The sequence below is a fragment of the Strongylocentrotus purpuratus genome, unplaced genomic scaffold (genome assembly GCF_000002235.5).
Source record: "Strongylocentrotus purpuratus isolate Spur 01 unplaced genomic scaffold, Spur_5.0 spur5_scaffold_17, whole genome shotgun sequence".
NCBI lineage: Eukaryota > Metazoa > Echinodermata > Echinoidea > Camarodonta > Strongylocentrotidae > Strongylocentrotus > Strongylocentrotus purpuratus.
Genome location: NW_022145602.1, coordinates 15,435,643 through 15,460,568, shown reverse-complemented (window position 1 = coordinate 15,460,568; position 24,926 = coordinate 15,435,643). Strand labels below are relative to the sequence as shown.

At 37.1% G+C, this 24,926-nt stretch overlaps 2 protein-coding genes across 5 annotated transcripts in view; both read left to right on the top strand.

The window, feature by feature from the left end:
- Positions 1-19,539, top strand: part of LOC591869 (protein phosphatase 1 regulatory subunit 12A) — a 124,241-nt gene extending 104,702 nt beyond the window's left edge. For all 4 annotated transcript variants that reach the window (XM_030987818.1, XM_030987817.1, XM_030987820.1 and 1 more), the window contains 5 exons: positions 9,588-9,637; positions 10,426-10,531; positions 11,295-11,426; positions 12,231-12,281; positions 13,277-19,539. In XM_030987818.1, coding sequence (XP_030843678.1) covers positions 9,588-9,637; positions 10,426-10,531; positions 11,295-11,426; positions 12,231-12,281; positions 13,277-13,363 — 426 coding nt within the window. In that variant the 3' untranslated portion in view covers positions 13,364-19,539. The remainder of the gene's footprint in view (positions 1-9,587; positions 9,638-10,425; positions 10,532-11,294; positions 11,427-12,230; positions 12,282-13,276) is intronic.
- A 4,586-nt stretch (positions 19,540-24,125) lies between these two features.
- The window catches only part of LOC105444808 (amino acid transporter AVT1F-like), a 44,826-nt gene continuing 44,025 nt past the window's right edge, over positions 24,126-24,926 (top strand). The window contains exon 1 of the mRNA XM_030987816.1: positions 24,126-24,250. The gene's annotated coding sequence lies outside the window, so the exon portion shown is untranslated. The remainder of the gene's footprint in view (positions 24,251-24,926) is intronic.

Genomic DNA, 24,926 nt, shown 5'->3' with positions numbered 1-24,926 from the left:
AAATGGGAGAAACATGTCGTGATATAGTCTAATAATGATTTAATCTTAAATGATAATAACCATCAAATGGTTATTAGACCAAATGAACAATATACCAAATGAGTACCATAGTCCACTTTCTGGAGATTAGACCAAACGACCATTAGCCTAAATGATCATTAGACCAAATGATAAGTAGACACAATGATTATTAGACCATGTGGATAGTAATCGGGCTGAGTGTAGACCAAATGGGAATAGACTAATTGGGTAGTAGATGAACTGGTTCTAGACCAAATGGCAATTCACCTCTCTATAGCTAGTCACGGTTGAAGGTCGAGTCTTGACAAAAAGGGCTTTATTAATTTACCCACCTGCTCCCAATTCTAAGGATTTGTTATGAATACCGGTACCTACTCAAAGGCATCGTTTAACAATGTTAAATCTAACATGCAGGGCCCTACGTGTTGTCAGTGTCTGTGATCAGGGGGGTGTTTCACAAAGATCCTAAGTCGATCTTAACTCTAAGTTGGACTTAACAATTATGGAAAGCCGTTGGCATCTTTGAAAATATTTTGTACAAGTTTTTTTAGAAGGCATAAAATGTAGATTCAAATCATTCATATTTTCTATTATCATGGGAGATTTCATGTTCTTGATGTGGAATTTATAAAAAGTCAAAAATTCTTGAATTTTGTATTATGAATATATCTTATTTTAAGGCTACAAATGGCTCTCCATAATATTTAAGTCCAACTTAGAGTTAAGTTTGGCTTAGAATCTTAGTGAAACACCCCCCTGGTGTAATATTGAAGCCCTAAAAAATTTGCACTTGAAAATGATCATGAAGTGCCTCAAAAAAGTAAAAATCTTTGAGTGACCGGTTTTACAATACTCGTTTTCCCCAATAGACTGCAGTGTTATAAAAACTTGTTGGGAAAACAAAAGATGAAATTTTGATTTCCAATCATAAATATCTTGATAATCAGACAGGCGATCAGCTTGTAAAATTCATGGAATTCCTGACTGACCTAAAGATTTATAATTATCAATGCAGCATGAGCTAAATTCAGGATTTTGTTTCAGAATCTGAGACAAAGTTACCCAATCCCTTTAAAGTAGATACATTTGCGAATGTGTGAAGAAATATAACCAGCTATTGAGATCAGATATGAATTAGTAAGCACCAGTATAATTTTTATCATAATAATTCTTTGAACACCTGTTTATTTGCGTATTAAACTGGAAGACTAATTGGTGTATTTATACACCTAGCAGAGTGCAAGAATTTGTAATCTTGATGGTACTTTTCTAGGTCATAATTATGATAATAGACACAACCTAGTTTTTGACATTTGAATGATACGACAAGTAGAAGAATGCAAGGAGCCTAGTGGATGATCAAAAGAAAATATGACGAAGATAGGGTATGAGAAGGCACAAGCTGTATAAGTTATTAAAATAATCATCTCACCATAGCTATTATTATAAAACTACAAGAGTTATTGGCTGTTTATATAGAACCAAAGTGACGTAAACTCAAATAATTTCTGACATAGTTTGGGTCCTTTTGGCTCTCAGAGAGACGAAATGATCCCTTTTTTGTTTTGGGTGTGAAATTTATGAGTCATACGGCTGTGAAAACATTTTAAAGTTCCAGCAAAGAAAAGAGACGGTGCATACCTTTACAATAATGGAGCTACCGGTGTTTGAGAATGTGTATGTAGCGCCTTTCTTTTTAGAAATGGCTCTCGAGGAAAAAGAGCTTGAACCGAGGGCGCAAGGTGTGGAAATATTTCTGCGGGAAAGGTCTGACGTTCGGAAAGACCTGCTGCTCTTGCACAATGCAAGATTCCCGCTGTCATCACAATAGCTATTGTTAGAATAATATCTAGGTCTGCAATCGTGACATGCAAGGATAAAGGATGGAAGTATTGCATTATAAGTGGATAGTTTCGATAAAGCTACAGCCGTTAAGAGTTCTTGTGTGTACGGGTAAGCAATTGAAACCAAGAAGACTTGTTTGAATATTAATCTTACTCCACAAAGAAGAGTCCTTGAGGATTGTGGTCCCTAGTACATCTCTAATACTAGCTTGTTATAGAGAGCTCTGCGGGATTAGTTCTCATATTTTTGGAGGATGATAGAAGTGTGGTTTTTCCAGCGCAGTATAGACACATACTGAATGTTGGTGGAGTGTATACATCATTGGATTTAAACTTGAGGAAGGCCTGCTTTGTCTCACAATGGATTTAATGGAAAATTATGATGATGATGATGATGATGATGTTTTCTACGAAAGCGATGATCCAAATATTTATCAGGTGAGAGTTAATATCATTGCCAAAGATTTATTCTTATTACTTCTTTAAGTATAATTTTGGGTGGGGGTTTGGTTTTTTTTTTTTTTTTTTTTTTTTTTTTGGGGGGGGGGGGCACATATTCAGTGATTAGTTTTTTGTTGAACTGTTGATGCCAAGCCTGACATATCTTGGGTTGAGGCGTATGGGCAATGCTTATACCAAAAGCAAATCATATTGAGCATGTTAGAAATAGGTAAAAAAGAGGTCAGCAGTTGTTTTTACCATTTGTAAGTCACATTGAATGAGCTATCAATATATTACTTCAAGCTGTGATACGTAAGAACGTACATGTACATTTTCCTCATGCCTCATATTTAAGGAAAGCCTACGTTATCTTCTGTTTTAAGAATCCGCAAGAACCCTGGCTGTTTTGGGAATGTTTGTTTTTCACTAGGCAAATACAGTGTATGATTTCTGTGTGTCGCACTTGTAGAAACTCCTGTGCATCTGACGCAGGGACATCAACGTGTTTGTGGATAATCTTGTAGCATACATTTCAAAAGGAAATAACAAAAGCAAACAGAAATCTGTCGAAATGGAGCAGATTTTACCTGTGATAGCTCCTGATTTGCTCCGTTGGATACACCATGTTTAAGATGAAGGTGGGCCACAAACCATTGTTGTGTACCAAGCGCCAAGCCCCTGCATCCGGGGGCAGACACCCCATAAAGTCCCTGGAAACACTGGGGGGTCTGACATGTATGTGCTGTCTGGTGCAATTTTGATTTAGAATGAATTTTAATCCTGTCACTGATTTTAAAGACCTGTGATTTCAAAATTCAAACCTGTCACTGTCTCATGTAAGAACTCCTTGTACATGTAGCGAACCCTGCTAAGACTACTTTTGACATTACTGTTAGCCTTTACAGATGTACTTATAATATCTATGACTTACAATATTAATGACTCACAAAGGAACGACTTATCATATTTAAGCTACAATCTTTTTCATCTGACATATGACTTGGTGACATTTGCTCAAAGATGTAGGATTAGGATTGCAGTTGAATTTTAGGTTAGGTTTACACTAAGGGCTGGGTATGTTGTTGGGTCCACTGTTGGAAGTAGGCATTACTTTACACCAATATACAAAATTTATGATGGATCAGTTGTTGCCTGAACATGCATTGTGCAATCAGAGCAGGGAAAAAAATACATGGGGGCTCGGGGCCAATTAGCCCCCGAAATGCCAAAAAGAGCCCTCAAAAGTCGTAAAAGAGCCCCCCCCCCCCCCCCCCCAAAAAAAAAAAAAAAAAAAAAATGCATAGAGTTCAATGCAAAACAAAATAAAGAGTGTTATTTTCATGCAAGCAAGCTTGAAAAGTAGCCCCCAAAATTGTTAAAGTATATTTTTTTTCCCTGAACCAGAGCTATATGAACTTAGACAAAATCAACTAGGAAGAGAGGAAATAGAAAATGTAGTAAGATCACCTTTGCTTGGGGCTAGTATATAACTTTGAATAACTAGATGATACCACAACAATAGTCATTTAAGGGAGAAAAGGGAATATATTGCCTTGTGGATAACCTCAAATAGACCATCGTTACCACACATTATTAATTTAAAACCTTGCATATTTACCCCACAAAAAAACCTACAGATAACCATTCAGTAGTTGAACATAATCCAAACAATGCATTTCCCTACAGCGCACTATTTGTGTAATCTATCTGCTCCAATGATGGCGAAGTATTTGCATGATAGTCCCAGTGAGTTTGCAGATCGCTTGTATGTCACTTATATTTTCACACAACTCTTCTAACCAAATATACCCGCTCCATTGAAACGTCGCACCATTTTCTGTTTCTTACCTGAAGAGAAATACCGGGCCTGTATTGTGTGTGTATGACACAAAGTCTGTTTGCTCTATAAAATTAAGCACACAGTTCAATAGAAACCCAATATTTGTGTTTTGCCAGTCTCCCATTCAAAGGCTCGACATATAATGAGGAAAATGACTTCATGGAACATGCACTTTCAATTCAAAAGGGGTTTGGAAGAAAATCACATTTAGTAAGTTTTTAGCATAGATCTCCCTTTCAAGGTAGGCTTGGGCGAAGTGACCCCCCCCCCCCCCCCACCCCTTCAAAAATACTGTTATACATATCCCATGCCTTTTTTGAGGGATATATCCAGTGCACAATTTCAATTTTTACTTTGGACTTGGGACAATAGGACTACCATGAGATCTGTATTCTTATTCTCTCTTGCTCATTTTCCTTGCTCTCTCTATCTCTCTCTTTCTTTCTCTTCTCTCTTCTTTCTCTTCTCTCTTCTTTTTTCCTCTTCTTTTTTCCTCTTCTTTTTTCCTCTTCTCTTTTCTGTCTCTCTTTTATTCCTCCTCTCTCTCTCTCTCTCTCTCTCTTTCTTTCTCTTCTTTCTCTCTTCTCTTTTCTGTCTCTCTTTTATGCCCCCTCTCTCTCTCTCTCTCTCCCTCTCTCTCTCTCTCTCGCTTTCTTTCTAATTCTCTTTTCCTATCCCACTATTTTCTCTGTTGCGCTGCACTTTTGTCTACACCTTGAATCTCTTTTTATACCTTTGTTCTCAATCTTGCTATCTTTTAATTCTTTTGTCTATTTTCTTTTGATATGTTTGAACTTCTGTCTATTCTCTCTCTCTTTATCAAATTATTGATCTCCTTCACTCTTTCAGTCTTTCTTTCTCCCTCTCTCTCCCAATGCCTACCTTCCCAATTGCCTTATATAGAGTGTGTAGGGGCCATCCATACTCCCTCATTATAAACATAGTAGTCTCTGTACAGACCTTAAGTGACACTTTCAGTCTATCTCTCAAGACTTTGTCAAGGTTTCTGAGTCCCAAGTTGACATGATCAGGGGAAAAGATGTCTTTATTTGTGATGGTGAAGGGGGAGTGGGTCTTTTTTCTTTCTTTTTTTTACTAAATTGATTATTCTTTGCTGGATTTCCTGAGCCCATTCTTATTCACACTTGAAATTGCTTCCTATTGGTTGCAACTTTATATCACTTGCAACTCTGTTTGAAAGAAATAGGAGTTTGTAAGATCATGATTAATTAAAGTACTTCCAATTAATCTGGATCAATCAAAACTGTTTATTAGATAGGGGTCGTTGTTTATTCTCTACAACACCAAGTAACTTATACACAGCTAGGAATGAGGGTAGAATAACACATCAATATACTTGTATCTTACCAAAGTGATAAAAAATGTTATAGATGAGCTGGAAGTTAGAGATTTATCATGGAGACCATTAAAAAGTCTTATCATGTAATGTATAATGTATAGCATAGGAAAAGGACAAAGCTATATTATATTTCTGATTTTTTTTTTTTTTTTTTTTTGATTTTTGATTTTTTTTAATTTTTTTTTTTATTCCTTGACCTCAATCAATGCTTAAGAGAAAAATAGGAACTTCAGTATATTGTTGATTGTACGTGTAGCTCATACTACTACAGATCTGTGTTATTGTGTTCTCTAGAATACAATATGGTACAAATTAACTCAGAAGAATAAGAATGGGGGAGGAGAGGGTGGGGGGGGGGGAAGAGTCGAGAGGTAAGGAGGAAAGGGAGTGAGAGGGGTAAAAGGGAAAGAGAGGGAAAGGAAGAGGGGTAGGGATGAGAGCAAGAAAGAGAGAGGAAGAAGAAATAGAGCTATTATACCAAGACAATACACAACAGGTAGCTGTCATTAGATATAATGAAACTGTCATCTCCAATGGAATCTGACAAGGGCAATAGGGTTAGTAAGATAACCTGGTTACACAACAACTTCGGGACTAAAGGTGACACCCTGACAAATAGCTTTCAAACAAGGGTCTGGTTCCCTAGACTGGGTGAGGGATGCATCTGTATCAGCAGCAGTGAGAGACCCAATGATCACTTATCAGTCGGGCATCCATGGTATGTGAGATACCCCCCATCGTCGTTGCATTCAGGACATCATGATGATGATAGTGGTGCTCCGTTGTAGGTTACATGGAAGACAGCAGGACTGCATCTCACGAAGCCGCCCTCTGTTAAAGGCATCATTAAACAATGTTAAATCTGAGATGCATGGCCTTACGTGTTATCAGTGTCTGTGATATGGTGTAATATTGAAGCTCTAAACAAATTGTGCTTCATTCTGATCATGAAGTGTCTCAAATAAGTAAAAATCTTTGAGTGACCGGTTTTATCATACTCATTTTCCCAATAGACTAGTGTTATAAAAATCGTTAGGAAAACAAATTCTGAAATTATTAATTCCAATTGTAGATATCTTGATAATCGGACAAGCGATTGGCTTGTAAAAGTCATGGGATTCATGTATGACCTAAAGGTTTATAATTATGATTGCAGCATGATCTAAATCCAGGATTTTTTTAAGAATCTGAGGCGAGGTCACCCAATTACCACTAAAAATCACTGTTATCCCATTGAAACGTTTGTAATATTAACGCTTCATTCAGTGCACACTGGACCCTCAACTGCCACATTGTTTGAGTGTATATGTTCCGTACCTACCGGACATGTGATAGAAGATGACTATGGCCAGGCGGTCCAATGTTTGTTCCTTTAGTAATCCAAAGCATTTAAACAAGTTTGGTATTGCATTTTATAGTTTTGGACAAAGAAAATCTGCTCTCAAAATTTTTAATTTGTTTATGATTTTGAAAATCAAATAGTAGGAAAGTTTATAGGGTAATAATCGAGGCAGCGCCAGGAATGTCACAATGTGAAGGATATGTGTGCATATAAGAAACCACCATTATTATCATTATTATTATTATTATCATGAAGTACATGCTAGAGCCCCAGGGGTGTCAAGCATGACAGACATGAGCGCTTTACCTGAACCCACTATAATTATCATTACTATTACTATTGTTATTTATGTTAAGTAGGGAAATGTCAATCAGTCATGAGTGAGATCTTTAGATTCACTTTTTCTCTCTTTTTTTTTTTTAAAATAACTGTAGAGTACGGAAATGTCTGTTATGTATTTGTAGGAAGTAGTCAAGTAGAAAAGATTTATTCACATTACCAAAAAGAGAACATTAAATGAAGTGCATGATATATACAGAAGAGAAGTGTTTATCAACAGTTGAATAGATACATTCCTTTGCCTGAACAAATAGTGAGAAATGAAGAGAGACAACCAAGACAATAGAAAAAACTATGTCAAGGACGTGGAAGATGTTTACACTGTCTAGGGTCTTGATTGCAATGTATGCTTAGAGCCACAGGGACGTTAACTCTATGTAACAGTCTATTCCTTAATGTCCTTACAGCTCTCAGACTCAGCAGATGACATTCAAGTTACATTGTAATTGAGAAATGTGTTATTGATGCAAGCAACCTTCCCTATTTCCTTTATTGCTTTTCCCTTCGTGCTCTGGAATATAATATTTCCCAATGCCTTTTTTTCTTTCTTGAGCTCTATTAATGTCAAATATCTTAACATGGCTGCTGCACGATTGGCAGTGGGTGTCAAGTCTAATGGTGTACTTGTAATGAAAAATAGTCACATGAAAGCCAGAAGGGCAGTAAACCCAAAGGTATAACATATCGAGGGTTCAGTGACACAAAGACGTAACTCCATATTTTGCCAAAACGAGTATTTGATATCAAAATGTTCTGAAAAATGTGGGCTTTCCAGGAAACGCGAAGACTTAACTTCACCCAACCCCCCATTGAAGTCAATCGCTAGTGAAACATAGAGGCCCAAGTGCTCAGTGACACATTTTTCTCAAAATGGAGTTACAATGTACGTCACTGACCCCTCGTAATGTTCTTCTAGCTCTCACTGGATGATACATGTCTCCAGCTCGGCATTGCGACATATGCTCCACTGACAATCGCACTGAGCTGTGTTCGAAAAAGGAATATTGGTTTACAAACTGTTCCTATTTTGGAGGAATTATTCCCAATTTTGGCCTTCAGAGTCATTTTTAGAAAACCTTAATTTTCTATTTTTCTGAAAACCTCTGTTAAAAAGCATACAAAAGGCATTGTATTACTACTTATGTCTTGAGAGAATCCTAATTTTTGCCTTGAACGATTGGCAGTTATAGGGTTAGGAATTACTTAAAATTAAATTTTCAATTTAGTTTTCGGTTAGGTTTAGCCCCAACTTAGGGTTAGGTATGGTGTTTGGTTTAGGGTTGCAGTTAGGACTTTGGTTAGTGTAGGAAATTACAGTGGAGCATGTGTCCTGCAACTGTTCAGCACCAGGGGCTAAATTTTATTTTCTTGCAGGGGATGGTAAGTCCCCTGATTATTTTTTTTCAAATGAATCATATGAATTCAAGTCTTGAGGGGTTGGTAAGTCCTCTGATTGCTTGAATATAATAAATCATATGAATGCATTGAATGAGCAAGACCCTGTCATTATCATAATGATATCCCCATAACTTGCTGCATAAAGATAACTATGATTAAGTACTTGTTGACCTATCTAAGCTGGCTGTCTGTCAAATTTATATTTCTTTGTCTTTGACATGTTTATATCGCGCCTTGGTGTACACAAATTCAGCTACTAAACATGTCATGAAATCATGTGTATATTTATAACTAATAAGGTGTATTGTTGTATAGTCTGTAAACTAGATTAACGTCTGCATTAAAACAAAACAATTGTTCATGTTTATGTATGTTATTTGTCATTATATAAAATGTTACAAATGAGTATGATAAATGTTATAAACGTTATACTGTGTTGTGAAGCAGTACTGTCTTGTGTGTGTGAGGAATGCTTGTCCTGTGTCAGTGTACTTTTGTTGTATGTTATATATGTCTTTGTTATAACACATAATGAGCAGCCCTTTGCAATGAATAAAGAGTAGATATTTGTATTTTTATCTTCACTCTATCCGTGTAAGTATCAAAATGTAATTTTTCACAACATTTTATAGTCGCATACTATTTTGTTGTTTCTGAAAAGAAATAACCCTGTGCTATTGTTGTATTGGAATAGGGGAAGATGATGATCTGAAAAAAAAACTTTACCAACTGTCAATACCCAATTGCAGTTGTTAATTCATTTTCACTGTCAAATGCATATTTATGACAGTGTCCTTCAAGGTTTGATCTTGGGACCACTACTATTTGCTGTATAATTAATGCATAATTTCATAAAGAATTTGATCAGCATTTTTAGGAATTGTGATTCATTCAGTAGCATAAAATTGTTTGTGATGTTATAAATCAATATTGATTTGATTTATTAAATCACTATTGATAATGTTTAACAGTTATATTTTCTTCTATCTTCTGGATTTACAGACAACCGATCGCTCCTCAAGGCCGTCATCAACTAGCTCAGTAGGAAGCAGGTAAGTGGATGGGTTGTCATGGTGATATTTCAAGAGGATGTAGGTAGTGATGATGGTAGCAACCATTTTCTTATGTTGGTACTACCATGAGCAGTCTTTTTGATAGTTTAAAGAAATATAGTGAGAGGATTTTTAAGTGTTTTTTTCATTGTTATGGTGATGCTAATGGCTGTTGTATATGAGATGAGTGTCTGCGTATATTATACAACATATGAGTGTCTGATGACACAATGGAGAAAATGATTATATCTAACAACATGCTTTTAGTGTTAAGGGTTATTGTATACAGGGCTTCATATTAAGTGTATCTTTGAAGTTCACAGTAATAAAAAAACATGTATATCGATATGACATTAACAGCAGTAAAATATATGAATTGAACTTAATTTCATAGATATGAACTGAACCGAAATACACTGATTTCATTTGAATTGACATGAACCAAACTAATCAGAAACAAACTCTATTAAACCGTATTGAATAGAACAATACTTGTGTGTTGAAATGAACTGAATCAAAGTAATCAGAATGTACTGATATGAATGATATTGCACTAAAATGAGCTAATCTGAACCAAACTGAACTAAATTACACTGAACTGAATTGAACTGAATTGAATAAAACTACACTGAATTAAATTGAACTAGTGAATTGAACTACCGTACACTGAACTATTAAAATTGAACTCAATTGAACAACACTGAATTGTTAAATTGAACTGAATTGAACTACACTGAACTATTGAAATTGAACTGCATTGTACTAAACTGAAATATTTTCTCTACCAGGTATGGGGACTCATCATCAGTCCTGGATAGATCGAGAGGGGGCTCAGATAGAAATCAAACCTCAACGCGGTCTAATTCAGGACAAGCTTGTTCATCTTGCAAAAAGGTAAGAAAGATAATTACAAGTATGGATTAAAGCCCATCTGCGCTACTTTGGCCAGGAGGGATTAGACCTCCCTGCATGGACACTGACAGGTGGTTAGCTCATCAAATCAGCTCTCAATTAACATAAGATAAAGGGGACTATGGGGGACCAACTGTCACCGATTAGACATTGTTTGCTATATAGAGGGCGCAAGTAGCTATAATTAGTGCAGTGGGGCTTTAAGGTAATGAAATGTCATCAGATGGCATGATTTGTAACCTATTCTGTGTCATCCTCATCTACTAGTAGGTCTGATGAATATTTCAAAGCATTTTCGTTGAATGGCTGGCTTTGCGTCTACTTTCCAGCAGCCAATCAAAGCCCATTATCTTTTAGCATTCTTGTTCCCTTAGCTTCAACTTGTAATGTCTGCTTAGGCTTTCTGTTCATTCTTGTGATTTATTCTGATGAGTGCAAGACAAGAGCTCTAGTATGACTTTGTTATTCTTTGATTTTGTAGTAACAATCATCTTTTTATTTCAAATTAAGTACCCTATTAGAACTTGGATAAGATGGAATATAACACAAAAAATGATACATTACTCAATAATACTCAGTAGCATAGTGGACACAAAACAACAATATGCCTTGGACTTTCCGAGATAATTTTCTACATCTACAATTATTTGAAGGAATAGGATTATCTTATCTGTATTGATGCCCTTGCGGCTCCAAAAAACATCACAAAAGCTAATTTTCGTCATTTTCTCACTTTCTCTTTCAGTTATTTGATGATAAAGACTCTCTTATAAGCAAACTTCAGAGCGATGTGAAACACAAAGATCAAGAGATTGCTGAACTCAAGAGCCAATCAGATCGCAGGTCAGACTCGAGGGCGGGCGACTCGGATAAAAGGGTAAGTGGGGAATCGTATCAAAGCCACTTTCACACATGATGCCCTTAACCATCTTTGAAGACCATGTCGGAAGTGAAAAATGAAATAGATGACGTAGATAATAAAGATATCAGTTATTTTAGTGTCTGTCAGAGGAGTAAATAGCTCTTTGAAAAACATCATGTTAATGTTTGAAATTGCCAGTGAAGAACCCCACCACCCCCCCCCCCCCCCCCCCTCCCCTCCCCAATCTTGTCTTAATACTCAGTTTCAAGTGAGTAGGTAGAATTCTGGAAGGGAATGGCAAGTTTTAAGCTGAAAAGTCAAGTTGTAGAAGTTTTGTAGTCGAGTGGTTTAAGCACTTGACTTGAAGTTCAAAGGTCGTGGTTCGGTCCCCAATACGGCACTAATGTCCTTTGGCAATGCAGTAATCTTCATTTGCCGAACTTGACCCAGGTGAGGTAAATGGTACCTGGCAGGAATTAATTCCTTGAAATGCTGGAGCGCTGTGATGGCAACTAGGCTAAAGCCGGGGTTATAATTAGTGCGCCTTGGAATAGAATTTCTAGATAGACGGCGCCATAGAAATGCCTATTATTATTATTTTATACCTTTTGGGCAGTTCTTTAGTTTTAAAGAAAAGATTGATTAGTTGCCATGCATTCCTTAGATGTAAAGGTGTAAATTGTTTGACTTCTTTGAATGTTAGGCTCCCTGGGAGAAGTTTCAGGGGAATTTGAATTATGTTGATTTGGGTTGATTTGAACTGAGTTTATAATCGGGAATTCATTCATTTACCGTACATTCTTCATATTTGTCTTTCAGGAGAGACGAGGATTAGAGCGAAGAATTTCAGAGCTCGAAGAAGAACTCAAGGTGAGTGAAATTTAATCTCTATTGTGCAATTACGTTGAAATAATGTTTGTGTTTTAAAAGTGCCCTCATCATGGTGAAGATTTGAAGAAGAAACAGAGGAACTTGTTGTTCGTGGGTGGCAAGAACAACCTTCAGCCCTTCAGTAGCAAATCAAAATGAAGTGCAAGTTTTAACTCAATGTAGATGTCAATGTCATCACTATTACATCATAATCTAAATTGTTTAAGTGGGACAAATTTTGAAATACACGGAGACGAAATACTGGATACGTGCTCATGAACGTTATGTAATCATTATTCATTCTTGCACAAGCAGTGCACTCCATGATGTACAGGTGGAAATATTCTTTGAAAAGGGGAAACAAAGGCTATTTATATAGCACCTCCATTGCTGTAGGATTGATTATTGCAAAATGTGCAAAGTGGGACCTCTTCATGTTTTGAAGATCTGTGGATATTCGGGGTCATTGCAGTAATGTGCTAACCGTGAACTGGTCTATTAAAGGTAAAGACCAGTAATGGTCATGCGATTGCATTGTGAAAGAAACGTTGTGGAATCGATCAGAAAAGGTCGATCATCTAGCATCTAGCATCTGCAAGGTTCTGGAATCATCAAAATGATAAGAAATTTGGCTCATTCTTCGTAAAGTTACAAGCACTATACACAGAAAGATGTATATGGGACTACCCTATCTCTCTCACCAGACCATGAGAGAAATAAATTTACCAAATATATGAATTAGTAGGCGGTTTCCCGGCAAATTTTTTATCATCATGTATTAGTCAAAACATATTCTTTCACATGATTGGTAATGAGAGCTTCCATTTCATTTTTTGAAATTGGGGCGTTGCCAATACTGGTCTTTACCTTTAACATTAAATTAAAAGATGTTTGCTAATAAGACCTATCTTCTAGTTTTTCATGGAACTGCTTTTAATACACATTTCAACTTATTGTAGTACTGACCCCCATCTCTCTGTGTTTGTTTCCACCAGGCCATGGAGCAACTAAAGTCTGACAATCAGCGACTGAAGGACGAGAATGGTGCCTTAGTCCGGGTTATCAGCAAGTTATCCAAATGAGGCCTACTGATCCCTCTCCCCGGGCACGACTCCTCCACCACCACTATCGCCTCCAAACCGTCTCATCGGCTCCCTTGTCGCCATCAGTTTCGTCATCGTCACCGTCATCGTCGATCACCACCCGTAGTTTTTGTCTCGCCAGCCAGAACGACCATCGTGAGGTTTCCATCACGTGTCCTCGATTCTGGGCGCTCACGCGCGACATTCCTGCTGCTTAGGGCTGGCTTTGTTAAACCCCCCTCCCCTCCCCCTTCACAAATCCATCTCGTCTTCCTTTCTTGGTTTTCATACCATCTCAGTTTCCTCCTCCTTCTTCATTTGCATGATTTACTTCGAAAGATCGCTCAGTCTTTCTTTTATACTGTTGTTAATGATGGATATGTCCCCTCCCCTTTTTGTACGCTTGTCCTTTAGCGCTTTGCTTTTGTAGCTGAATGTGGTAGCATAGTCTTGACAGGAATCAAACGTTCCTCCGAGCATCAGAATGCTGAGCTCTTGGAGAACTTTGTTGAAGATAACCTGTTCGTTGTGGGATGTGTTACCGTGGCGATGGGTGCTACTGGAGGTCATAAGGTCAGGCTAAGCAGGAATGCCCAATCGTGCGCTGAGTGCAAGGAGGATGCGTGATGGATACGACAGCGAATCAGCTGACCGAGATTTGACCAATCAGGAAGGGGCGCGATGGAGGAAGGTGTGCCGGGGGAACAGAGTGGGCACCCTCGGATGTGTGTTTATAAATAGCTTAGAAAAAAAAGAAGAAAACTATTTAAAAAAAGAGTCCTACAAAACAGAGTCTGCCGAATGCCTTCAACGAATCTACCCCAATGCTAGATTCGGAGATATCTCTCATACCCGATGAGGACAATGCTGCCCTCTGTAGTTGGGATGTGGTGATGTTAGCACGTTTCAAGTGGAAAGAACACAAAATGGCCAAAGTTTATGGTATAGAGGAACACCCTTTATCAGCGTAAAATAAGAACCTCTGTTTATAGAATTGGCGTTTCTCGTAAGATGGTAATGAAGCCTTTAGGGAGCCCTCTGTAGGCAAAAAAGTGCGTAGCTGAGACAAAAGAACTAGAACCATGATAGACTTTGGGCCAAGAGCTATGGACAATTTTTTTTTCATCATCATCTTATGTTTTAGTCATTATGTCATTTTTCGATTACAGGTATTCATTTTGATTATATATGTATGAATGAATACTCATCACAATTTGTAATTTCTCTTTGAATTCTATGTCTCGAAATAATCATTCAACTCTTAGGAGTTTTTTCCTCTAATATGTTTGGGGATGTTTGTTACAATATAGGCTTGCTTGATAAGCTAGCAAATGATTTTTCTCGATCAAACAGTTATAATCAATTAGTAATGTCTTCCAGGGGGTCGATCGGCATGTTTATCGCTGCGATTCACTCTCTTATTTTACGTGTTATGATGATTTGGGGGCTTTTGCTGAGTCTTTTCACTGAAGTTAACCGAATAGAGACTGGTATATGATCTTTGTTTGTAATTGTGATGATTGGTGGAGATTTCTGTACAATAGATGATAACGATCTCTTTGGAGTGTTTAATAAGAGGAGTACTTTAACCAAACTTGTAGTATCTAGACACGAATAGCAACCATTTATTATTATCAATTACGTGATTGTAGTTAAACGATTACCGGAGTTTAATATTCCTTTTGTGATCAGGATGAATTTATTCTCGTCTTTTTCTTCTGGATGCTGTTTTCATTTGGTTTCTCTTCATTTAATAATTATATTTTGATGTGGTAGGTCAGAAACACTACTAGCATATCAGATGAATTTTGATAAATTCATTATTTTATCTCAGAGAAAATTCATCTGAGGTTATTGAAGAAAAAAAAGGTGATTATTGATTATAATAGTAGGATTGTAAGCATTTAAAAAGCAACGGTAAGGAATGTAGATTTTGTGTGCAATAATTACGAAGCTTGTGTATTATCAACTGTTTTCCAGTACGATCTATTTATTGGATTGCTGTATCTCTCACTGCGCGTAGTTCCAATCTCACGTTGGAAACCAGCTAAGTTACACTTAGAATAGAAGTGATACTTGTCGTAGTTCACTTCACATCAATTTTTTTCTTTCTCACTGTATCTAGATAATATGACACCTGTCTCAGTGGTGCTTTTGCGTTGTCGTGAGAGAGCGAAAGAAAGAAAGAGAGCGTGTGAGAGTAGCGAGAGATGCGTGATGTAGCTTAAGAGAGACGGGAACTCGACAGAATTTATCATGTAGTCCTTCATCATGTCTCCATTTTTTTTTCTTTTTGTAGAACCCAACACATGTGCATAGAATCAAACTACAAAGCACTTTAGTGCTCTATCAAACATGTATCTATAAAGGCATTGTTACTGCTTTGTAATATTGTTATTTTTTTTCTATTATTACGATTATCATTAGAGTCAGTTACAATGCATGAGTATTTGTGCGGTGCTATTATGTGTCTTCTCGACTCTAGTCACTAGCAAGCATGTTTTATTTTCCCTCTCATAGTCGCCCCTTTTTCTTTTTTCATCTTATTTTTAGAATTAAAGCAGTCCTCAGGTACGACTACACATTACTTGACATTCAATCTGCACATGTTAAGGCATAGCTTTTGTAGGAATTCAATGCTCTATTGGTTAATTGCTTGCTTTAAAAATGCATCATCACGCATTTTCTTCTTTCTTGCTTCAGACAAAAACCTTTCACTTTTCAATGTCCCAAGTTTGCAAGACATTGAAATCTCGCAATGTCTTTTAATTGTATAGTGGTCACACTTTCTTGACCCTGGCTAGAACACGGGTTTTCTCTCTCTATTAAAAAAAAGGAGCGTGATAGCTCCAGGTTCACTTAGATAAACCATGGCGACTCCATTTTTTATCAAAGAGACCCAATTCGATCTCAGATTCAGTTCTCTTTTTTTCTCTCTCTCAAATTAACCACTCTGATAACTCAAGCCTTAGAGTATTAAATATATTGTTTAGGATTTTTTTTAAAGTCAGATTTAATATTCTCCTGCCGTGGTCTGAAATCTTTTGTATGTTTGCTCAATAGAGGTTTAAAGTAGCAAGAGTTTTAGGTGATACTATTTTATTCTCTCGTTGTAGCACTCGATGTCTGATTTGCAGATCAGTTTAAGCACTAGTGGAAATAGATCTTTTATTGCTGTCCTCTAAAAAAAACATAACAATGCTTTCTGATCTGATGTCCATAGAGTCATGTTTTTGTGTGGTGCCTTCATCCACATTTAGGGGGTGCAGTGCTTTAATCAATTGAATGCAATGATAATGAAAATAGCTTTAATAAACCTGTAATGTTCGAATAAGGTTAAGTCAAAATTCATAAATGATAACAATGAAATAATTGTCATCAAATTAAGGGGGAAAATTAATAAGACAATTTCACATATTATGTCTCAGATTATGTCTTTTTTTGTTGTTGATATCATGCCCCCAAGTAAAAAAAGTTCCTCTCTATGAATTGCTCACCTTTGCAAAGCTTTGTTTTGATGCTTTAGCAGATTTTGGGAAGAAGGAGTTAACAAAACATGATGTTTAATATTATATACTCAATTAATTAGGGAATTTTTTAGATTTTTGTAAATGATTGGATTTTAAAGAAAGGGAATAGAGGGAGCTGTAAATGATAATTCAATGATTTTTTTTTCCTTCCTAAGTTTCTTGGCAATCTTGTATTCTTAGTGTGTCAATGTTTGTATGAATGTGAGTGTGGGTGCGTGCGTGTGTGTGCGTGTGTTTGTTGCTTTCTCCTTCTCTTGGACTGTTCAAATTATTACTATAGGAGTAGCCTTAAGACTCTGGGGCTACGTTTCAACCACCCGCTCATACCACCCGCTCATACACCTCAAATAGGTGTATGGTATCTTCCAATCTTTTTTTTTTTTTTTTTTTTTCTCGTAATATGGCATGCACCTAGCCATCCCTGGATTTTAAAAAAGAAAGAATATTGTCTTCTTGTACTAGTCTCGTATTCAGCCACTGTAGAGCATTTTTTAATTTCTCTTGCTTAAGCCATTGTATCAGGTGTGGAGTGCAGTGCCTATCTAAAAAAAAAAAGTTTTTGTAAATATATTTAAAAAACAAAGAAGGAAGTACACATTAATAGAAGGCATGATTTGATTCAACCAAGAGCCTTGGATATCGGGAAGAAAATTACGCAGGGGGCATGTTCGAACATTGTGTTTTCCAATCGTTTCATTATATAACATAAGATTGCAGTCCAGTTTTCAACTCATATATTACAGCAATTAAGAAAAGAGAGTAGCCCTGACAAGTTTGCCTTATTCAAACAAAAATGCCATCGGGGCTATTCTGTGAGATTTAATCACGTAGCAGTTTGAAACAATCGCTCAAGTCAGTTAAGCTTGGGGTGCTAGTATATTTTTTTGTTCACTTTTTTTGTCCCTTCCGCCGTATTTTATTGTAAACGGGGGAAGGGCTTTGGAAAGTGGTTATAATCATTCAATCATTTGGAGTGCGATCTAATTGATTAAAAAATAGGATATTTTGCATAGACTTTCATTGCAGAGAGTTCAATTATATGAATATTATTATCCAAATTCTAATTATCACTATATGTAGTCCATGGTATGAGGACAGCTGTACAGAGTAGATATTTTGTAGGCTAATATTGGTGCTTTATAATGTGGCAAGTGGGAGTTCGAAGAATAAACACTTTTTTTTTTTGTATGTGAGTTGACTATTCCCATGTTGGAATTTACACAACTTCTTGGTAAATCTATGCACTTGTGTTTTTTTTTCTTTCCTCCGCTGTCTGTCTACCCCCCTCGTTTGTCTTGCTTTTTTAGTTCAATTGTTTCCAATCATTTTGAAGATCGATATGATGTTTGAAGGACAGGATGACGAGTAGTGGTACTGTTCGCCTGTCTTGATCGACACTCTTTCGCAAGAGAATACGCTACTTGTGAAGATACCCAACATCTTGCTCGATGGAAATTCAAAACTACTGGTTGATTGAGTGTGCATGGGAGCATTGATCATGAAGAAACATTTCAGTAATTCACTAGAGTTTGAAATTCAACTTTTATTTTGTTTTCTCCACCACTTTCCATCTTTATAATTAGTTGTTAAAAACCCTGAATCTACATTTTGACATTCCTTAAAGTTATTAAAAACTTTTTTAGCGTCACTGAGATGTCCCCGATATCTAATTTTAAAAAAGAGAGAGCACTTACACCATGTGAGTTTGATGGTATATACACTGTCTTTGTTGTTGACTAGGAAGGGAATTCCCCTAAAATGGAGAAATGGGGATTCCCCTCCTGTGAGTCTGCAAGGGCGTGGCTTTGTTTTGGTTGCCCCTGTTATGAAAAGTGGTGGAAAATGAAAAAATTGGTTGAGTTTATACTGAAGAACTATTTATCACTGCATTAGTGTTTTTTTTTGTTCCCATGGACAAATTTGATATGAAATGTTTCCAAGAACTCATCAACCAACTAGAATGTTTTAAACTTCCAATCAGTTTGAAGTGTGTGTTGGATAATTATCAAACCAATGGCTATCATAGTCATTATGGATGCTTCTGACAAACATAGCTTACTGCATATGGCACTTAGAGTAATGAGTGTATACCAAACTGAAGGTAGCAGCTCATTATTTATCTAACATTGTGAAAGAGACACACAAACCGCCATTTTGTTCATCCTGTATCATTTCTTCCAAGTTCCTTTCACGTGTAAAACTTTCATTGCACAAATTCTTTGTATAAAAAAACAGAATGTAAAATCAGAAGAATGGGGTTGAAATTTTTTGTGAATACGAACTGTTCCTTGTTCTTGTGAATTACTATGTTATGGAGCACAGTTTCACGATTGTATTTATGAAATAATTCTGTATCTATTTACCTTGTTAACTCTCTCCATGTTTATGACTGTGTTGTACAGTGCTTGTTACTAAATACAAAATTATATATGTTCCTGTAGAGGAGTTTAACTAGTAGAAACACAATGTATTCTCTTTTTATTAGTTTCAGGAAAGAAGAAAAAGGATCTTCGTTTGCTCTTCTCTCTCTCTTCATTATTTATCTTTTTTTGTAACTATTTTAAGTTTTATTTCATAATGTGTTTCTATGTAAGAGGAGAAAGGCCACTCTGGCTTTGTCATATTAAAATAGTTCTCAACATGAAATCATCTTGGGTTTGTGTCTTGTTTTATTTCCACTCGTATCTTATGAAGGGTGAGTCGATAATGGCCTATCCTGTAGTATACCAATTAGGCTAAAGCCAACGCAAAGTCCAGGGGGTGTTTCACAAAGATCCGAAGTCGAACTTAACTCTAAGTTGAGACTTAAAAATCATGGAGAGCCATTTGTAGCCTGAAACTAAAATATATTCAAAAGCAAAAATTCAAATATTTTAGACTTTTCATAAATTCCACATCAAGAACATGAAATCTCCTTGATAATAAACAAAATATGAGTGATTTGAATCAACATTTTATACCATTTAGAATACCTTGTTCAAAATATTTTCAAAGTTGCTAACGGCTTTCCATAAGTGTAAAGTCCAACTTAGAGATAAGATCTTTGTGAAACACCCCTAGGTGATGTTTAAAGGAAAATTCAACCTTGATAGCAAACTACTCTCGAGGAAAGCTGATAAATCAGAGAAGCATACCGATGAAAGGTTGATTGAAATCAGACCAAAAGTGAGAGAATTATGAATTTTTTTAAAGTTGCAATCAGTATTGGTATGGGCTCTTTAAATTGGCTGAAATGGTAATGTCTGTGAGATGTAGTGGCGGACAATTTTCTTATTAGTTCCAACACACAAAAATACAACAATTTCAATTTGTCCAAAATGTAAGACTCGAGGATGGTCATTTCTTTTTAGAGGACCTGTATAAGAGTATGATATCCTTAAAATATTGAGTATTGCCACAAGGGAGAAGGCACTTAAAAGCAGAAAAAGAGAAATTAATGATATTTTCGTACAGGACAAATGGGAGAGTTATCCAATTGGCAATTGAGAGATTCCCATAGCTGTAGTGGTCTTATATTTCAAACATTCATATCTTTCTAATTCTTGGTCCGATTTATTTCAAACTGTCGCCATTCTGTTCCTCTGACAGGGGAAAGGAGGAGAGAGGGAGGGAGAGAGGGAGGGAAAATGAAAGGAGAGAGAGAGAGAGGAAAGGAGGATGGAGAGAGGGAGAATGAAAGAGAGAGGGAGGGAAAATGAAAGGAGAGAGAGAGGGAGAGAGAGGAAAGGAGGAGAGAGGGAGGGAGAGAGAAAGAGAGAGAGGGTGGGAAAATGAAAGGAGAGGGAGAGAGAGAGAGAGAGGAAAGGAGGAGAGAGGGAGGGAGAGAGAAAGAGAAAGGGAGGGAAAATGAAAGGAGAGAGAAAGAGAAAGGGAGGGAAAATGAAAGGAGAGAGAGAGAGAGGGAGAGAGAGGAAAGGAGGAGAGAGGGAGGGAGAGAGAAAGAGAGAGAGGGAGGGAAAATGAAAGGAGAGACAGAGAGAGAGAGAGAGGAAGAGAGGAAAGGAGGAGAGAGGGAGGGAGAGAGAAAGAGAAAGGGAGGGAAAATGAAAGGAGAGAGAGAGAGAGGGGAAAGGAGGAGAGAGGAAGGGAGAGAGAGAGGGGGAGGGAAAATGAAAGGAGAGAGAGAATGAAAGAAAGCCGGCTCTTTAAAGGACAGTCATTTTAGGACGCCCCTGGGCAAAACGAAACTCAGATAATATATGCTTGATACGAAAAAGAAGTAAGTAAACTAAGAGACAAAGAAGGACAGGTAAAAAGAGATTAATTGAGGGCGAATAGACGAACAAGGAAAAGAAGGAAAAAATATGACAAAGGGGAAAGGGGTATTTTAAATGGAATTTATTTTCTATATTTAATTTTTCTTTTTTTTTGCAAGATAGAATATACTTCGATATGCTACACAGATTGAATATACATAGCGCCATCTACGGTATAGCTATCATCTGGTGTTTTTGGTCCACCTCTCATGAAAGCAGCTTGGCTGGCTTCAATTTTGTTCAGAATTTTGTAATCTTGTAAACTTTTCCTCAGACATTTTCAGTTGTTTTCTCTCTATGAGGTTTTTCAAATAATGTATGGTATCCCTTTTGACTTCTAAAAACATAACAACTGAATTGAATCGTTTGAATGACAAATTACTTCAAACATACGCCTTATAAATATTGTATATTAAGCAAACAATAAAATATTGTTCAGAGAAAACATATTTTCGTTATGAATGTGATATCCAGTAACTAATGCTTTTTCACTAATATCGATGTGAAAATCAAAAAAACGAATAATCATTTAACATTACGCTAAACTACAACTACTTCATTATGGAAAGTGGGACACCCACTACTCTCACCCACATTTTTTTGGGGGGATCGTTCCATCCGGAATTTCTTTTTCCTAAATTTATTGGGGCGCAAAATTAAAGAAAAACCTATATGAAATCTTGTCAACGAATCTGGCAATGTAATAGACCGGCTTACAAACTTATACAAAATGTGTGCATACTTTTTAAACACAGGTTGTTCTTGACAACCTGAAAACTTGCCCGAGGCTTGCCCGACACAGCAGCACGTGATGTATGCAGACTGGATTGTAGTTATATTCATTAATAACATGTAAATTAATTGTTCGTCACCAGGAAAGAAATATCATCAATTTGAATATAAACCGGTCTATTGGCGCTCAAAGATCAAAGTCAAAGATGATAATAATAATAAGAAGGAGAAGGAGAAGGGGAAGGAGAAAGAGAAGAAGAAGAAGAAGAAGAAGAAGAAGAAGAAGAAGAAGAAGAAGAAGAAGAAGAAGAAGAAGAAGAATTATAATGATAATATAGTAATGATTAGGCGCGTACGCAGGGGGGGGGGGTCGACCCCCCTAAAATTTGTGTTAATTAAAAAAAAAGAAAAAAAAGAAATTGTGCTAGTAGGTGACCAAAAAAGAATGTGCTCTTATAAATAAATAAATTGGTGTAGTCCAGGGGATGGAGCCCCTTGAAGCTCAGGGTTTTTAGGCATTTAATTACGGTCAGATAAGCATATTTTTATACCTTATTTGTGACACTGGCAGGTCACTGTTTATTGACGTAAATCATGGTCTGAAGCAATATTTCATTGTGGCTGCAGCGAGGTCGATAAGAAATCAAAAGTCTGAACAAAGGCTTCTACGGGAATTCATAGCTTTAATTGGAGTAATCATTTCGTTCCAATTCATTCCGTGAAAACTCTTTGCCTGACATAATGACAATCTTATGACTGAAATCTCCTTGATGCTCTGGCAACAGGCGCGGATCCAGGATTTCTTAGGGGGGGGCCAACTTTTTTTTGTTTGCCTCCCGAAAAGTCGCTCAGTGGGGGGGGGGGGGGGGGGGGAGGGGGCAGTAAGCACATTTTTTTTTAATCCTCGAAAATTTAAAAATTTGCACCCCCCCCCCCCTTGAGCGCCAGGGAGGGGGGGGGGCCAACCCCCCAAAAATGTAAAAATCACTTGTTTTTTCTCAACTGTCTGGCAAAAAGGGGGTTCTTGTACCTCAACATAATCATGTCCATGTAGCCTTCTGGGGCCCGTTCCTAGAAACCGTCATAAGTCTAACTTCTTGACTATCCCATTGAAACGCATGTTAATTCTATATAACACACGTTTCAATGGGATAGTCAAGCAGTTAGACTTATGACGGTTTCTAGGGACGGGCCCCTGAGTGTTTAATATCAAGTGAATATCAATAGATGGCGCTATACTAGGCACCTTGCCTGAGGAACTGCTATTACAAATATATGTGTGTTCATGTCATGCATCAATAGTACAAGAAACAAATGACTTGGGTGATAAAGTAATTTCAAGTGCAACTGTCACAACAATTATTAAATGAGACACCTGCTAAAGATTAGAAAATTTAACGTTTACCCTTTATTTTGAAGAGTATATTTTATAGCTCAAAAGTAAATTTCTGTTTAAAATATAGTACGAGCGAGAACTGTTTCATCTCTTTCTCTTACATGTTTCTAAAATTTGTGGTAGATCTGTTTTGTAGAGCAATATTATAGGCAAGGGTCGCAAGGCGCGGATCCAGGATTTCTTAGGGGAGGGGGCCCAACTTTTTTTTTTTTTTTGCTCCCGAAAATTTGAAAAACGCGCCGGCCAAAAAAAAAATCGCTTAGGGGGGGGGGGGGGGGTACAGAGCACAATTTTTTTTTTTTTTTTTTTTTTTTTGCTCCCGAAAATTTGAAAAAACGCGCCGGCCAAAAATTCGCTCAGTGGGGGGGGGGGGGGGGGGGGGGGGGGGGGGGGGGGGGGGGGGGTAGTGAGCACATTTTTTTTTTTTTGATCCTCAAAAAAATTTCAATTTGCAGCCCCCCCCCCCCTTGAGCGCCAAGGGGGGGGGGGGGCCAACCCCCCAAAAAGGTAAAAATCACGTGATTTTACATGATTTTTTTTTTCAAGGGGGGGGCCCGGGTTCCCCGGCCCCCTCCCCCCCCCCCCCCCTGGATCCGCCACTGAGGGTCGCGCTCTAGCTGACTGTTGCTCACCAAAAGACTATTAGTCCGAGTCTCTAAAATATCACAATTATAATCACAATAGTACTCAGCCATCCAGAACGCATATTCAACTTTTATAGAACCCGCATAATATTATCGTATTTTGTTAGCACACACATAATAGACTTGTGTACGGTATACGTGAGGACGACTTTTGTGCAAGCGCGCTGTGAGTGAGAAGAACAAAATGCAGTGATTTTTTTTTTGTATTGCGGCTAATATAACAAGTAGGCGTACTCGGACAACAATTGACAGAACCATACACATACCAACTTTCTCAAGATGTTCACATGTAATTTGATATCCCAGGAATAGTTTTACCGTTCAGACAGGTGAGTAATTATTGAAATGATAATGATATAACTATAATGCCTTAGGCCTACGTATTTAACATTTCACGCATTTCATGATTTGTTGTTTGTTTTTATAATTCATCTTTAACCGGCTGCTCCAAACACAGAGAAAAAGCTGTAATTGTAGAGAAGATCTTTCTGGGGTTTTCTTTTAGACATTTATTCCAATAATATGGTTCTTAATCAAACGTTACTGTTAACTAGCTGCCAGGGGGCTTGCGCTAGGATAGCAACAAGCACACAAGCTGGGTTATCTTTTCTGCTTATGGTCTTGTAAAATACATAACGGGTGAATAAAATAGTTTTTCACCGAGGGTTATATTGGAATAAAATCTAAACATATCATGGTGAAACAGCTATACTACCATTCCTTGAACCATTTCGTCTTAGTGTACAAGGCTTGTTACTTTTACCACGACTTTCAAATTTCTTATCGTATTGATGATTCCACACACTATTCCACATTATTGATCTGATTGAATTATTTCAAACATGCGCGCCATTCTGGTTTTTTCTTCTCACTTTTCTGCTTGTATTCAAAAGAATTTATCACAAGGGCTGGATTGCCCTTTAAATGGTATATATACACAGTTTACAAATGATTTCAAAGTCAAGCGTCACTTGCTTCATCTACCTCAATCCTTTCAAACTACAA